We start from the raw sequence: 17,774 nt of genomic DNA, 5'->3' as shown, positions 1-17,774 counted from the left end.
TTACTGTGCTTTTGCTATTGCAGTGATCCTATCTTTGGGTCAGAGTTCCTAGGTTCATACCTGACCTGACCCCGAGGTGTCTATAACATTGCTGAATAGGTTGATTAAAAATAGCTAAAGGAGATATCTTTCTCCTGCCTATCAGATTCACAAAATCTTTTGCTTCTCTCTAGCACAAAAGCATAATACTATGAATGCTGGAAATCTAACATTAAAAAAAATTGGCTGAAACTGCAGATTTGACAGCATCTGCAAAGAGGCAAGCAGAAACTTGACAATATGGAATTGCTCTGGAACATTTTTGACCAGGCCTGTTGAGCACTGCTGGCACATTCCACTTGGGACTCCACTCATTTACTGCTTGCATTTTGTAGCGTTTTACTTAATTAAGAATGGAGAAAATAATTTTGATGTCTCATATTGAGGCACAAGTTTAAGACACCATCTCACCAAAATGCTCAAAGCTTTCCATACAGCTATTTTCAGAACATTCGATAGAAGTACATGATTACTATTTTTTAATTTAGTTTTTAAACAAATAAAAACAAGATATTACAAATTGGAAACCTTTACAGCTGACACTTATGAAACAAGGTACATTAAAAGTTAGTAAAAGAGCTCTTGTGACACAGTGGTAGCGTCCTTACCCTTGGCTGAGCGTTCAAGTCCCACCTGCTCCAGAGACTTGTAATAACATCTCTGAACAGACTGATTAGAAAAAATATGTTAAATTTAAAAAATGCCAGCAAAATAACATTTATCTCAGGAAACATTGCTCAGTCATGTGCCAAATGACAAATAGGTGACCTGGTGTCGGGCACATAACACCAACAAGTTATTCTGACTTCTTTAAAAAAATGATTGTGGTATTAAGAGGTTAATACATCTTAAAAATACTACTTGGAGTCCCAAACCCATTACCAAATAACAGGAAGCAACTCTAACCTATTTAGAAGAGGCAGCTTGTGGTTCCTATGGTGACATAATCTGGATGAGTTCATTTCCGAAGGAAAGATTCAGCTGTGTCTTCGCCTTTATTTCCATTTTTTTTTGCTTGAATGACACTTTGGATTGCATTCAAAATAGGGCTGAAACCCTGTGCTTGTTGATTGAAGCACATTAAATAATCCCTTTGTTCTATAGCTGCCTTTGCAAGGACAGCAACAATTGCACCCTGCACAACACACAAGCATCCTTCATTAGTTCTTTATTATGAGATTTCTCAAAGCGTTTCAGCTTCACAGCACTTACCATTTCAAATCACAAGATCCATTTCCGGGGCACACATTGAAATCAGAGTCAAGTTCTGTTTATCCTACTCAGGATTGCCTATTTCTCACTAGGTTTGAGAGGTGCGAAATGGCTTTACAGCTTGGATGTAGGCTCCTTGGTTTATGATTATTAAGTATGTCACTACAAGGGATTAGATTTAACTAGCATTCACCCTAACTGATACATCAATAGCAAAGAAATTAAAGATTCTTGGCGGGGAGTAAACAGAAGTGGTCTGAATAAGAGGTTTAGCCTGCAGGATTTATAACTAAATTACCTTACTGATTTTTTCATGAAAAATGATAAGAAAAATCAACTGTTGTTTGTGAGAGTTCTACATAAATAACTTGGATAAGTGACAAATGCACTATTGGACAATCTAAAGGTTTTGGTATGAGGAGATTTGAAAAACGTAACCTCTTGTGTTAAACAAGGCTATACTCAATCCATTAAACTTTCTGGCACTGCTCGCAGCCTAGTGAATAAATGAACTGTGGAGATGGCGTCCAATAGTTTGTATTTTGTGCTCGGGTATTGCTTTGACCACTTTCGACTCCCATAATCTACAATTCATTTAGATCAGAACATATGGTGACAAATACAAAGAAATGATTCAACCTGTCACTCCACTGACAAATATCTTTATATATACAAAGAATGATGTAACAGTAAAATTAAAGTCTGGCATAATTTCATTTTTCATGATTTTAATATGATAGCAACTAATTAAGCATGAGCAAAATGTTTGTGTTTTGGAAATGAACCTTTAAAAAGGGTATTTCCAGATTCCAGGTTTCTGGAAATTACTTATTTCTTGAAATAAACAAGGAACATCCAAACCCTGCTAATGGAACACATTTTCCTTAAATGTGTGGAAAAAAGATTCCAGCGTTTAAATAATAAAAATAAACACTGAACACAAAAAGTACCTGACTTTGAACAGAGATATTTTATTAAGAAAACACATTACATCAGTTCTTGTACTGTGAACTCCTTGAATTCAACAACATTTTCTTTACATGAGCAGAGATACCTATGGCTAAAAATCAGCTGCCTTCAGATTCTACTCCAAAATACCCGGATTAAAAGGTTTCTTTTTTAAAGCATTTTTAAAAATGTTTTCTCAAGGCATCAAAATAACATCAACCACAAATTTCACAAAGCGAACACAACAATTAATACATATTAAACAAATTGTAAACACTTCATTGTTATGTTGACTGTTTTCTTGAAAGTACAGCAAAATGTTAAATTAGTTCTAACTTGTTTCTGCAAACAAGCTTTGTTCTGTTTTATATTTACAGGCAGTTTAAATAATTTACCACAATTTGACACGTCTTGGAAATCACGAAGAACAGTTTCAAATTAATCTTATTGTTCAGTTCAATGTTGTTTCAAGGAGATGACAGGGTTTAGGTATTGTGGATGAGTGTGCAAGCAAAATCATGCAGGTGAAGTACTATGTCATCATACAAAGACTGTTAAACTCTGGCATGGCCAGAATGACCTTTGGGTGTGCCTTTTAATTCATTTTCACATATAAATTTATTTCAGGTATTATTCATTAAAAAAAATCAATTAGTTATGGTTTTTTTCCACAATTACTGGACAATTATTGTCCTTTTGGTGTACTGTTAACGCTACTACAAGAGGCACCTAAAAGCCTCCATTTTTCCTTCGACATACATAAATAATCAAGTTCTTAAAACCATCTAATTGCAGATTTATACCACAAAACTCAAAAAATACATAAGTTTGTGCATAGAATGTAAACTCAAAGTACAGAAAACAGCATTTCATTGTACTTTATATTCTTCAGTCAATGCTACATATAATAAAAATAATCAGTACATATTTCTATAATCATTTCCAATAACTTAAGATTTTGAAAGCAGTTCACCCAAAAGCCACAGTGGCTGTGCCAAGGTCCTTTATCTCTCCTGCATTGTGTATTGCATAAACTAAGTACAAATACCTAGATATATGTTTTTCTTTCCATTATTATACACAATTTATTTTCTATGAACAGTATAAATAATTAAAAGGTATTTTTACAAACATATGCTGAACTTTTATATTAAAAGGTCACCTAAAAACAAAGATTTAAAAATCTAGTCTTACATTACAAAAACTAAAAAATACTAATGTTAGAAAAACTTAAATATATCCAGAATCAAAAATGACCATCAGATATTTTGGAATTTAAATAGCTTTCATATATACACACACGACAAAGACATAGAAAACAATGAAGCTTATAAAACTGATATACATTAATAACTTTTAAATCATGTAATAGAAGCATGGAAAGAGCAGGTACCTTAATATTGTCTCACTGCTTTAAGAGCATTTATAGTACGACCTTTCTCACATTAGTCACTTAAATCACAGCTCTATTATCCAACAATACTCTTGACTATGTGCAGTCACTTGTCAATTAAAGTATAATCTAAAACAGATACATGGTATATGCAAAACAAGTCAGAATATTTGCTACAGGCAGTATGATTATGAGGCCTGATTTAATCAGGTAAAATGATTTTAAAATGTCTCAACTAACTGCCCTTTTTTTCCTTAAGTTCGAACCCATATTTCTTAAAGGTTATCCAAAACTTCGTAACAAAGTCTGAACATAACGGAGCCCTGCCCTGTGCGAGTCTGCAAATATAATCTTAAACAGATGTAGTAACATGCAACTGAAACAATGGCTTTTGACTTACTAGTGAACATTTGGTGAACAACTTACAAAGTGGTTCTTCTCATGTATTTTTAAAAAACATACAAGCTGACTGGACAGTGTTGAGTTTCTCAAATTATATGAAACTGCTCGTGTCCAGCAGTGTGTTGCAAGGATTGGTGCTGGGTCCACTGCTTTTTGTCATTTGTACAAATGATCTGGATGTGAATATAGGAGGAATGGTTAGTAAGTTTGCAGATTACACCAAAATTGGAGGTGTAGTGGACAGTGAAGGAGGTTACCTCAGTGTACAACTGGAACTTGGTCGGATGGACCCATAAATGGCAAATGGAGTTTAATCTAGATAAATGTGAGGTGCTACATTTTGATAAGGCAAATCAGGTAGGACTTATACACTTACACCTGGGGAGTGTTGCTGAACAAAGAGACCTTGGGAATGCAGGTTCATAGTTCCTTGAAGGTGGAGTTGCAGGTAGACAGGGTAGTAAAGCGTTTCGTACACTTGCCTTCATTGGTCAGTGCATTGAGTATAGGAGTTGGGATGACATCTTGCAGCTGGACAGGACATGCCCTCTTTTGGAACACTGCAATCAGTTCTGGTCTTCCTGCTATAACAAAGATGTTGGAAGGCTTCAGAAAATATTTACAAGGATGTTGTTGGCATTGGAAGGTTCGTGCTAAAAGGAGAGGCTAAATAGGCTGGGGCTATTTTCCCTGGAGTATCGGAAGTTGAGGGGTGACCTTACAGAGGTTTATAAAATCATTGAGGGGTATGGATAGGATGAATAGACCAGGTCTTTTTCCCCCGGTTAGGGGAGTCCAAAACTAGAGGACATAGTTTTAAGGTGAGAGGGGAAAGATTTAAAAGAGACCTAATGGGCAATTGTTTCATGCAGAACGTGGTATGTGTATGGAATGAGCTACCAGAGGAAGTGGTGGAGGCTGGTACAATTACAAGATTTAAAAGGCATCTGGATGGGTGGTTTAATAGGAAGGGTTTAGAGGGATATGGGTCAGATACTGGCAAATGGAACTAGACTAACTTAGGACATCTAGCCAGCATGGACAAGTTTAATTAAAGGGTCTGTTTCCATTTGGTTCTATAAATCACAATCTGATCAATTCTCGCAGAAGATTTGAGCCATAGTTTTCTGAAATTTCTGTTGGATTTTCATTCCCCTCTTTTTAAATGCTATAACTGGGCTATGCACTTCTGGCCAGGATTCCAAACACGGCCTCATCAGAAATGTGAAGCATAACAGAGTCCTTCTTTGTAGGACAATATCGTCAAGGGAAATTAAACAATACTCCCTGCTTACAGCAGAAGCCACCATATTCTATTAAACCTGCATTCACTAATACCATGAAAAGGTTTGGGACATCTCAATAACTTCTGTCTGGTATTTCTTGGGTAACTATCTGGCTAAGTTGGTCAGATCTCTCCCAGATTCTAAATCATACGTCAGAAGAATTTGCACAGGACGCTGGGTAACTGCTCAAGAGAGCCTGACTTGTAAGGCACGGATCAAGAGAAGTCAGATTGAATGGAGTAAATATGATGGGAAGGCAGAAAAGGTGGCAATGACAAGGACTCCTGGAGTGACCAAGAAGGGGAGGAATAGTGGCAAGTGAGGTTTAAATGGGTAGGCAACGGAAAATAAAATGGGAAGGCAATGACATTGGAAACCAGTTGGAGGAGAAATCATCAGGAAAGCTGGATTGGTCAGGTTGTGAATAAGGAGGTCAGACTGGAAGCCATAATAGGACAAGTGCTAGCAAAAGACAGATAGTTGGCATTATTAATATGGAAAGACAATGACAAAGGAAGCTAAAATGGAGGAGATGGAAGCAGAGAAAGACAAGTTGATAGGGATAACCATTGTGGAAACCCTGATACAATTGAATGGATAAAGAAATTATAAACATTATAGGGAATCCAATTATGAGGAGGAGGCTGGTAAAAGAAGTCATAGGTAAATAAAATTAGTGAATGAGAATGAAGGGAGCTAGAGAATTCATTTTAGGAAGCACATGGAGTTCAAAAAACAGCTCAAGCAAGTGAAAGCAGAAAGAATGTGAGGGAAACGCGATCGAATCCTGATTACAAGAGGAAAACAGACTGCTTGCTAAGGATCAAGAGAAGTCTGCATAGAGAAATTTCAGTGGGTGTTGAAAAGTGTGGCGCTGGAAAAGCACAACAGGTCAGGCAGCATCCAAGGAGCAGGGGAATCGAATTTTCGGGCAATTGTCCTTTATCAGGAATGTGGGGGTAGAGAGTGGAGGAGATAAATAGGAGGCTGAAGGGTGGGGGTGGGGCTGGGGGCCGGGAAGGTAGCTGGAAAGGCGATAGGTAGATGCAGGTGGGGGTGATGGTGATAGGTCAGAGGAGAGGGTGGAGCAGATAGGTGGGAAGGAAGGTGGACAAGTAGGACAGTCCAAGTGGTTGGTGCTAAGTTGGAGGGTTGGATCTGGGATGAGGTGGGGGAGGAGAGATGAAGAAACTGGTGAAATCAACGTTAATGCTGTGTGGTTGAAGGGTCCCAAGGTGAAAGATTAGACGTTCTTCCTCCAAGTGTCGGGTGGCTAGGATTTGGTGGTGGTGGAGGCCCAGGACCTGCCTGTTCTTGGTGGTGTGGGAGGGGGAGTTGAAGTAGTTGGCCATAGGGCAGTGAGGTTGTTTGGTGCTTGTGTCCCAGAGATGTTCCCTGAAATGTTCTGCGAGTTGGCGTTTTGTCTCCCCAACGTACAGGAGATCACATTGAGAGCAACGGACACAGTAGATAAGGTGTTTGGATGTGCAGGATAATCTCTGCTAGATGCGGAAGGATCCTGTGGGGCCATAGATGGAGGTGAGGGGGGAGGTGTGGGCACAGGTTTTACACCTCTTACGGTGGCAAGGCTAGGTGCTGTGACTGGAGGGTGTGTTGGTGGGAGGCATGGACTTAATGAGGGAGTCACGGAGGGAATAATCTCTGCCTTATGCTGATAGGGGTGGAAGGGAAATATATCTCTGGTGGTGGGGTGTGACTGTAGGTGGTGGAAATGACCAAGGATAATGTGCTGGATAGGATAATCTCAGTGGGAGCCAGACGGGGAAGTGAAATGGGGAAGAAATTCATATTGTGAGGGGAGTCAAATGAAGATGCAGAAGTATGGAGACGGAGTCAGCCGAGGAGACAGACTTAGAATCAGAGTTACAGTGAGAGGCTGGAAAGAGAATGAGTAGTGTAGTCTAATGGGAAGAGTAGGAAAACAAGTAAAAACAAATTAAGAATCATGGTAAGACTAGAAAATGTCTGTTCAGTGAAGAACTCTCATTGGGGTGGGGGGGAAAGGGGTGCAATTTGGTTCGAAAGTTTTCACCCCACTTAAAGTGTTGTCATGATGTGGAAAGGGGATTCTCCCTGCATCACATCATTTCCAGGAATTTAGGAACATTTCTGGTGCTGTTCCAGGATAACCCCAGAACTGTACCTTACTGTCACCAAGTGGTCTAGCAGAACCTATGTCTGCTGAGAGTAGGTGCAAATCCATTTGGAACAGTGGAGAAGGCAAAGGCAAATGGCAATCAGTCCTAGCAGGAAGCCAATCCAAATTTCTGGTGGTAAAACTAAGCAGACACCTCTGTTAAAAATGTACCCATCCCAATGAGACGATGAAGCCGCTGAAGCTCCACATGGACAACCTGTTTGATCTCCAAGAAATCGAGGCACACGAACGCTTCAGGCTAAGATGTGGGGAATGTGAAACAAATTAAGATGAGAAATAGGAAACCAGGTTGGAGTGGACAATTGAGAAGGTGCCAAGATGACTACAGTGAGAAAGAAAGCCAAAGAGAAAGACAAGGGTACCCGAAACTGAAATGGGGTAAAGAACCAAATCAGCATATGAACCAGACTAGGAGAACTAACAGGAAGTAAAGCAAAGACAGGCTGTGAAGAAAAATTGGCAGGGTAACTTAAACAGAAGGACATGGTAAGTTTAACTAAAATTAAATGTGATGGATGACAATATGGAATGGGGTGTGATAGGGGGAGTGGATAAGAGAAGACAAAGTCAGAAGTCACACAACATCAGGTTATAGTCCAACAGGTTTATTTTAAAACATGAGCTTTTGGAACTCTGCTGCTTCATCAGTTGAAGTGGAGAGAGACACATACGTGTTCTTTCTCCACTTCACTAAACGAAGGAGCAGCGCTTTGAAAATTTGAGATCTTAAATAAAGCTGTTGGACAATAACTTGGTGTCATGTGACTTCTGGCAATGGTTAAGTAAGTGAGGGAGATGGGGGAAAGAGACATACATATTCAAACAAAAACTAAGAGTGGGAGTGTAAGCGGCAATGGATACAAAAGAAACACAAGTTGGGCCAGACAACCAGACGACATGGTAGACTGAAAATGAGAAATAGACTTTGAAGAGAAGGAAAATAATAGTGATATATAGGAAGAAAAGGGAAACTAAAAGACTTATAATGCACAATGCAAACCAGTTTGGGAGTGATAACGTAGGGGCAGGTGGAGAGCAGATATTGAAGGGGCAATGTGGAAAAAAATCATAATAAATAGCAAAGGGAAAAACAAACAGGAAATTGGAGCCAAATTAAAGGGGGCATTGGAAAAAGGGACCACAAAGAAATAGACTGAGAGACAAAGCTGATAGAAAAATGATTATATGTGGGCATGGAGATGAGGTTAGAAGATAAAATACTAACTGGAATAGGAAGTGAAGATATTTTGGGAAGAAAGCCAGACATAAAGAGAATGGGGGAACTAATGACCAATGGACTGAGGAGTGGCAGATGGAGTTTAATTTAGATAAATGTAAGGTGCTGCATTTTGGGAAAGCAAAGCTTAGCAGGACTTATACACTTAATGGTAAGTTCCTCGGGAGTGTTGCTGAACAAAGAGACCTTGGAGTGCAGGTACGTAGTTCCTTGAAAATAGAGTTGCTGGTAGAAAGGATAGTGAAGAAGGTGTTTGGTATGCTTTCCTTTATTGGTCAGAGTATTGAGTACAGGAGTTGGGAGGTCATGTTGCGGCTGTACAGGACATTGGTTCGGCCACTGTTGGAATATTGCATGCAATTCTGTTATCTTTCCTATCGGAAGGATGTTGTGAAACTTGAAAGGGTTCAGATAAGATTTACAAAGATGTTGTCAGGGTTGGAGGATTTGAGCTGTAGGGAGAGACTGAACAGGCAGGGGCTGTTTTCCTTGGAGCGTCGGAGGTGGAGGGATGACCTTATAGAGATTTATAAAATCATGAGGGGCATGGATAGGTTAAGTAGACAAATTCTTTTCCCTGGGATGGGGGTGTCCAGAACTAGAGGGCTAAGGTTTAGGGTGAGAGGGGAAAGATATAAAAGAGATCTAAGGGGCAACTTTTTCATGCAGAGGGTGGTGCGTGTGTGGAATGAGCTGCCAGAGGAAGTAGTGGAGGCTGGTACAATTGCAACATTTAAAGGCATTTGGATGGGTATATAATTAGGAAGAGTTTGCAGGGATATGGGCGAGGTGCTGGCAGGTGGGACTAGATTGGGTTTGGACATCTGGTTGTCATGGATGAGTTGGACCGAAGGGGCTGTTTCCGTGCTGTACATCTCTATGACAAGTCATATTGGGAAGGTCAGTGCAAGGCAGATGTAGATGGATATGGACATGTCTCGATTGGGAATTGAGAGAAATGGAGTCATGGGAAGAATCATGGGAAAGAAAGACAAATCCAGAAAGGTGGTTGAAAGGGGAAATCAAGGTAGCAAAGATGATAGAATGTAATTTATAAAGAAGTAGAGGTGCAGCAAGTTGTAGATGAGACAATAACAAAGGAACCCAGATTGGAACAGGTTACGGGAAGAGAGGCTAAATAATGCAGATACAGGAGGAATAATAGCAAGGCTGCAAGTCTGAAACATGGAATATTAGATTGGAAATATGAATAAGGAGAAAATACAAGTTGGTAGGAAGATGGAAAACGAGAACAATAGGGTCACAGACCACAAAGAAAAGTGAGAGTTGTATAAAGGCTGACGTTCGATAGAAGAGGAACATTTGAGAGAGAGTAACCAGGAGAAGTTATAGGGAATGGGATAACAAAAGGCAAAGATTTAAAAAGAGCAGGAATGAGGAATATAGCTGAAGACAGAAAAGAAGAGGGTCAGCAGTGATATTAAAAGGCAAACAGTGATACAACAAGAAAGGCAAAATAAAACAGAGGGGAAATGGAGGACAGAAAGGACTAACTGAAAATGGTGGTGGGGAGGGGGTGAAGAGGAGGTAGAGACAGGAACACAGGTCGATAACTTAGGAAAGGAAATAGGAAGCTGCGTGTGGAAGGGATCTGGTCTCACTAACAGGTGAGCAATACAGGGATTCATGCAGATACTGAGGAGGAGGAGGAAGAGAAGATAGGACAAATATAAATCAACAAACAAAATGGGGTAACATTCAACTGAACAGTGACCTGATGGAAAAGATCTGCAAACAATTACAGAACCAAACGTATTCCCTTAAATTAATAGGAAATACTATTGTACAGGTTCTACAACAGATGAGCATATTCACTTCCACAGGCTACTAAATTGAGTCAGACATCTAATCTATCACAAAAGATTCAGGACTACAAATTAATCTTGGGTGATGGTGCACAACAGGCAGTTTTAGATTGATGGCAACATACAATGTCTAATACAGTATTCAGTGCTACTGGAGTTAGTGGAAGTAAATATTAGGTGTCATGTAAAATAGGCTGAGAATTCAGTAGCACCACTTTGATACTTCACCGTCAGAGGTAGGACTGGGAAGTGTAAAATGAGGTATGGGGGAGTGGAATAATGAAGGTGGAAGTGGTAGGAGGGCAGTGGGCAAGATGGGTTGTACCTGATTTGGCAGAATGTTGAAGGATTTTATGATGTAAGGAGAACCTGACCTCAACAAAATGAAAGATGAAAATGACTTTAGGCAGTTTTAAGAATGAATTCCAGGTGAATGCTTTATGGCCCATTTGTTAAGTCAGCCATTGCATCAGTTGAGCCCTTGGAGTGTACTAGGACTCCCCACACTGATAATCAAATGCAAAAGGTGGCTTTGTGAGAGAGAAATAGATTGGTCGCAGTTGAAAAAGTGGTGCCTAACTTAAACTCAATTAGTGAAACAACTCCCTTCCTCCTGCCTTATACTGGGACTAGGCCGACACCAGTCCCCTTTGGGAAGCTGAGGAAATCCCTGCATTGCATTTTGTAGGAGGTCAGCTGACACCGTATATCTGCACTCTTATACTTTCTTTTTCAGCGGCTTTCAGATACAATCTCTCTTCTAATGCAACAGTGCTGAAATGTGGTGCCGTGTACAATCTAATTGTGCAATCATCTCACTCAGTTTTTTCTAAGGTTACACTAAGGATAATACAAATAAAAAGACAAACAAAAAAACACGGTAGTTAAATGGCCTGAAAGTCCTGGATACCCATAAATGGCTGAAGAATCTCCACCTGATCAGACGAGGCTCCTGAAATAAACCTCACACCGAAGGTCATTGACATAATCAGCTGTGAACACCTGACAGACATTCTCAGGCAGGTCAGTAGCAAAGAAAACCCCGAACAATGGTCTCCAAGGTTTTAATGGGGGCTACGGGAGATGCACTCCTACTCCTCCCAGCTCCACATACCCACCAAATATATCTGAAGCAATTAGCTTTTTTGTGTCATACAAGGTCCAAATGTAGACCTAGATTTCCTGAAAATAGCTAGCTCTGTCCTGAAGACAGCCAACTCTATGTAATACTGCAGAGTGGACCTCAAACTGGCACTAGACCCATTATATGAATATTTAAAGAGTTTATTACACACGCTTCAGATTTGGACCCTTGCTGCCAGTTTTATTTTTTGCCTTCATCCAATATGTCGATGGGTAGTTAGAATTAGAATCCCTACAGTGTGGAAACAGGCCCTTCAGCCCAACAAGTCCACACCAACCCTCCGAAGAGTAACCCATTCCCCTACCCTACATTTACCCCTGACCAAGGTACCTAACCTACACATCCCTGAATACTACAGGCAATTTAGCAATTCACCTGCACATCTTTTGACTGTGGGAGGAAATCAGAGCACCCGGAGGAAACCCACACAGACACGGGGAGAATGTACAAACTCCACACAGGTAGTCGCCCGAGGCTGGAATCGAACCTGGGTCCCTGGCCCTGTGAGGCAGCAGTGCTAACCACTGAGCCACCGTGCCACCCCACTGAGCTCTGGCTCAATGAGTATTTGCTTCCCGTCTGCTAAACTGTGGACTCTAGGGTTTTAAACAGCTGTGAAACGATGTTGCTATGCCATCAATCACCGATCGTTGTGCAATCTATAAAACAGTTCATTTGATCCATAGAACCCACATTGTCCAGTATGTCACAAAGCAATAATGTGAAATAACTCAAACAGTCTAAATGATGATAATGGAGTCTTTTGGTTTCCTTAAATTAATGTAGCTTTAAGAGGTGTTCCTGTTTTATAGCACACAGCTGACCGCTTCATTCTTATTATAGCTGGAGCATAAATGTCTCCTTCTCCAGTTTAATGGTTTTTCTTTGAAAGATGTCATTTTCCTGATAGAATTTATCATCAGGAAGAATAATGTACAACTGGATTATGTGTTCCCCAAGCTTTTGGGCCAGAAGTAATGTGGGAATTTATTTTACTCCCAGATCCAATTTTATTACCCGTTAGAAAAGAAACTTTAGTTACAGATGAAAAACAATTCGAAAATGAGAGAGAAAGCTAGTCTATGACCTGCAGTCTCCAACTTAGAAGTATTCACAATCTGCAAAGCAACCAACTGAGCTATGACTACATTGTTTAAGTAACATTTATAAACAGTGTTCCAGATAAGCTACGCACAATTGCACTGCAACTTGGAATGCATCACACAGGCCACTCCTAAGTATTTCCTTTAAGACACTGCGTGAGTGCATTGTTGCTCAAAGCTTAATGGTGTCAAGCATTCACTGACCAGGCCATGTATAACAGAAACAAATTTAGAGGGCAATTGCCTACAAGTCTCGTTCCAGCGTGGGATTGAAATCTGCCATGAACAGTGGTACAAACAGCTGGTATCAAATTGGCTGCCTGATACATTTATCATCCAACATTTAGTCCCATTGACTTCAATAAGATAGAATATCAAGCACAGCAGCAGGTGACTGATGTAATACCACCCACACAGCTTCTCCATTCAAGTCAAATTTTATCCTCCATGTTGACACATTGGCAGAAACGCCACAGGAAATCTGCTAGCTTATAATGATCTTTACACATGATGGCAAGACACAACTAAATTTGAAATGATTTGTACGTGGGATCTCTGAGTTTCCTAATGTGTAATTCAAAACATGTGCTACAAATATTTATTCCTCTTAGTTAAGGATGTTTATGGAGTGTAACGATAGCAACTGAAGTCTTGTCCACCTCCTTTGCCTCAGACACATCTATAGATCACAAATGACAGTTGGAAGAGAGTAGCGCAGAGATGGATGTTAATTAAAGAAGTCGAGACTGTCGTCTATGACAATTAGTTTAACACTCCTGCTGTATGAATATCTATGTACAGCTATTACAGAAATGATCCAGCACCTACACATTATAACTTAGACACCTTAGATTTTCTTGATAAAGATCACTCAATAGTCAGCTTTGCCTCTATAGTTTTTACCTTTCAATCTACAGTGACCACGACAATAAATCCTGAACATCTTTTCTAAATGTCTCTGAAAAATTCACTTAAGCTCTTAGAGAAAGCAGAAGTTGCAGAGATTATTTTAGCCCACGTAAAGCTGTTTCCTTGCCCCGGCATAGTTCATGATTCAGCCGGACTTATCGTCAGCCACGCTAGGGTCTGAAGGTAAAGATCGTGATTTACACTGTGATAACGAATGGCGAACCGACGATCTGGATGGAAAGCAGGAGGTGAGTGACTGAGATGCACAATCACATGATGTTTCCTGCATGAGAACATGAATGAAATACCACATGAATATTCTACCTGCAAAGCAAAATCCACCTTGCATACATACACACACACATCTATATTTGTATAATTAGGAGACAATATTTAAAGTGAAATTCTACAACTAGAAACTAAAATTGGTAATGGCAGACCAAGCACTTTAACAAATAGTATCCCATTTAGAAACTATCCCATTTAAAATAAATGTGTTCACACTTCGATGAAACAAGTAGACAGAGAAACAGTGGGCAGGTAATGCCAACATCACCACAGCAACTACACTGAGGAACATTAGTGCTCAGAAAAGCAATGTCTCCCAGTTTGGCTTCCCAGTGTTAACATCATGTATCTCCAGGTAAGAAACAGAATAAAACTCCTTCCACTACCTACATACTGCATGTTCTAACTGGGAAAAATAAAAATCCAAAGTGTGACCTTCCTTTTTTCCACACTAGACATCTTATATCCTCTTTGGTGATATTGTTAATTAGGAGGGACAGTTTCCATATTTTAGGAATAGGTTTCAGATGGTCAAAACTCATTCCCTTTTAGTCATCAAACAGAAAACTCTTCTTTCGCATTAGTTCCGTTTTAATTTTAACCCAAGGCCAAACTTATATGTGGAGATGATGACATCAGCGTAGACCACCAGTTGCAAAAGTTGGGGCGAGCCTGCTTTTGTATGTGTTTCAATGCCTAAGTTGATTTTATGACTGCCGGGCCATCAATTGACTCAGGACAAAATGTCCAATCTCATCTTCAAGAAAGTCCCACCTTCGCCAGCTGTTGATTAATTAAACAGCTGTCAAATTTCAAGTGCCAATGGTACCACTGGGAGTGGTCATCACTGCCCGAACTGCAGGCAGTCCCCAGAGTTGGAACTGAATTAGAAAATGAATGGGGTATTTCCATTGGGGCCGGGCTGGTAGGCTGTAATGAGGATTAATGGGAGGAGGACATCTGATGGAGGGATCCCCTCTAAACCACAACAATCTAGCAGGGCTTGACAGGAAGAAGCTTTTCAATTGACTGCCTACTGGAGACTCAACTGACTCAAAGGAAGACAGGCAACAAGTGGCATGGCCTTGCTGTGATGTTCAATTTTACAGCCCAACCCCACCCCCATCAATCTTTTCCACAGAGGGGTCACGGGGTTGGGGTGGAATGATGAGGGTATTGAAATCCACTACAATTCTAGAAGTGAAAAACTATTAACCTAAGGCAATATAAAAGTAAATTCTGAGACAGACATTCTCAGTGCTGGAATTACAGATCTCACTGTATGACTGAATCACTGAGCTCTACATGATGTTCTCCACCAGATCGATGAATAGAAGCAAACCCATGGGCCCCCGTCCATGTCTTAATCCCCCATTTTGAATTCCACCAATTCAATTTAATCTATTACTTACAATTAAGCAGTTTATCCACAACATTAATATTGAATATATATTTTCAGCTAATGACTTTAGATATGAGTGAATAAAAATTGATGATTTATTTGCTTTATAAACCTAAGGACATTGTCCAATTGACATATTTTAAAGGGCACAAGCACAAAGAGCCTCTTTCTGTGCTGGAACTGTGAGACCTTATAATACTCCAGATATGTTATATTAATATTAGTAGCCCCAGAGCAGAGAATTTGGAAAATAATTTAATGACACATTTCAAATGAGATAACACTCCCATTAAAGCGGTACCTCAAGTAGACCAGGTGTTCCACATGCATCCCGTGTGTCTGGATCTTTCGCTCCCTGCGCCGGACAGGGTGTTGGTTTTTGGTCCTCCTTGTTCGGTTGCTTGGGAAGTCTTTTATTTACAATTCGGGAAACACTGTCTGTCTGTGATTGGCCTGGAGGAGCAGCCACATCTGTTTTTCGGACACTTTCTTCAGAAACTGGATCTTTGAGTGGCTTGTCAGCTCCATTTGTTGGACTCTGGGATCTGCCACACACATTTCTGAAAAACTCCTGAACAATCCCATATCTTGATGTATCACCTTTCGTTTTCGTCTCATGTTGGCTTGATTTCCAGATGGAGTCGACACTTCCAGATGTATGTTCAACAACGTTGAACAAACTGGACAATCCATCATTGATTGAGCTGAGCACTGGGCTATCCCTTGTAGTAGTTGACCTAGCCCAGGCTGACTCATTTTGTCCTCTATGAGACATAGCCCATGGACTCCGCTCTCTTGTATGATCTATTTTCGATGAGCTTCTTCTTTGCAACTTTGGTGAGCCATACTTGGGTGAACAGCAAGGGCGTTCAAACTTAGTTGGCACCTTTTCCAGTGATGAAGAGAGTTGTTTGCTCCGTGAACTCTGGGTTGGCATCAGTAAGGAGCCCCTGGATGCCCATGACCGATGCAGGCTACTAGAGATCGATCTTGGACTCTCAGTCTGCAGCCCAATACTAATACTTCGGGTGGTCTGAGTGCCCACACTGATAACTGCAACAGTCTGGCTTGCAGTATTAACCTTCCTTTCCATTGAATTTGTACAAATAACATTTCTGACACAGTTGGCAGCCTCCTTCATGTCATCACTCATATTACCTGATATTTGCAGATCATGCAGAGCAGATGGAAACCCAGTAACAGCAGCAGTAGCAGAAACAGAAACAGGATGTTCTCCCGTGTCACTTTCCAACAGATCCCGGTGCTTGGAAAAGTTATTAAACCACTTATTGTGCACCTTCTCTGGATGGAACTCCATGTCCTCAGTTTGTTTGGGTTTTGCCATGGTAAACAGAAAACCTGGTTCAATCATAATCTTTCCCTCATTGTTCTGAACCAAAGAACCATCCATCCTACGCACGACTGGTGGACTGTAATAAATGCGAATACCAGTTCTATCTGGTGCTGTGTAACTCCTTTGTATTTGTTTTGTATTGAGATGTGGGTTAACTAGATTTCCTGTCATAGTGAAATCCCATGATGAAATTGCAGGCATCTCCACATCTGACTGGTTGATCAACGCACTTTCTGATTTTTCATTTAATAACGCACCGTTAGCATTCTTGTGTTTCCAGTTTTTCTTGTTCAGCTCCTCAAGATCATTTAAACCTTTTGGCAGGGGTGTAGAGGGTGGAGGTAAATACGGAGATGTGTCCAACAAGCTCTCAAACTCAGACATGGAAGAAACTGATTTGGCCCTAAAAATGATCCATTTAAAAAGGAGTTATCTTCTCTTTGTAAAAATGAAAGATAAGGACAAGTACCTCATCATCCATAGAAACAAACAACACTGTTAACTATTGATTTTCTAGTTAGGATGGTAAAGCTTTTGATAATATGTTAATATAACAAAAGATTTCAGAAAATTACAGTTTTGGAAATATACAAATTCACTGGCAGAAGATCAAGAGATATCTTGCTCAATTACCAATTACAGACCAGAAATTATTCTGTACTTAGTAAGGATAATGTCATGTGCACGTGCAGAATTTCAGGGAGGTATCAATGTAACAATGTAACTGTATGGGGTTGGTTGTATAGGAGGCAATAATTACAGGGATATTCTTGGGTCAATGTTTAAAATTTCTTTATTATCACTCCTCAGTCCAGGGTAGTTAACACCTCACTGCCTTTAATCTGCACAAAGTTGTGTATTGGGGTGGAAAACAATATTGATCCTGCAAGAAGTTGACGAATGCCTTAACTGAGGTGTTAAAAATGATAAAATGATGGCTACATACAGAATAACAAATTTACTTAACAGACGAACGTAGAGCAGGTTTTAGAATTGAGTTATTTTTCAATAGCTAATCATTTCAGGTTAATTAAATGAAGAATCAAATTATA

At 40.1% G+C, this 17,774-nt stretch overlaps 1 protein-coding gene across 3 annotated transcripts in view; it reads right to left on the bottom strand.

The window, feature by feature from the left end:
- Window positions 1–2,202: 2,202 nt before the first annotated feature.
- The window catches only part of mtcl2 (microtubule crosslinking factor 2), a 112,746-nt gene continuing 97,174 nt past the window's right edge, over window positions 2,203–17,774 (bottom strand). For all 3 annotated transcript variants that reach the window (XM_043710552.2, XM_043710553.2, XM_043710554.2), the window contains 2 exons: window positions 15,670–17,125; window positions 2,203–13,961 (listed from right to left, as the gene is read on the bottom strand). In XM_043710552.2, coding sequence (XP_043566487.1) covers window positions 13,824–13,961; window positions 15,670–17,125 — 1,594 coding nt within the window. In that variant the 3' untranslated portion in view covers window positions 2,203–13,823. The remainder of the gene's footprint in view (window positions 13,962–15,669; window positions 17,126–17,774) is intronic.

This window comes from Chiloscyllium plagiosum, unplaced genomic scaffold, assembly GCF_037043375.1.
Source record: "Chiloscyllium plagiosum isolate Xiang-an unplaced genomic scaffold, Cpla_swu_hap1 HiC_scaffold_15, whole genome shotgun sequence".
NCBI lineage: Eukaryota > Metazoa > Chordata > Chondrichthyes > Orectolobiformes > Hemiscylliidae > Chiloscyllium > Chiloscyllium plagiosum.
This window is presented reverse-complemented; position numbering and strand designations above follow the sequence as displayed.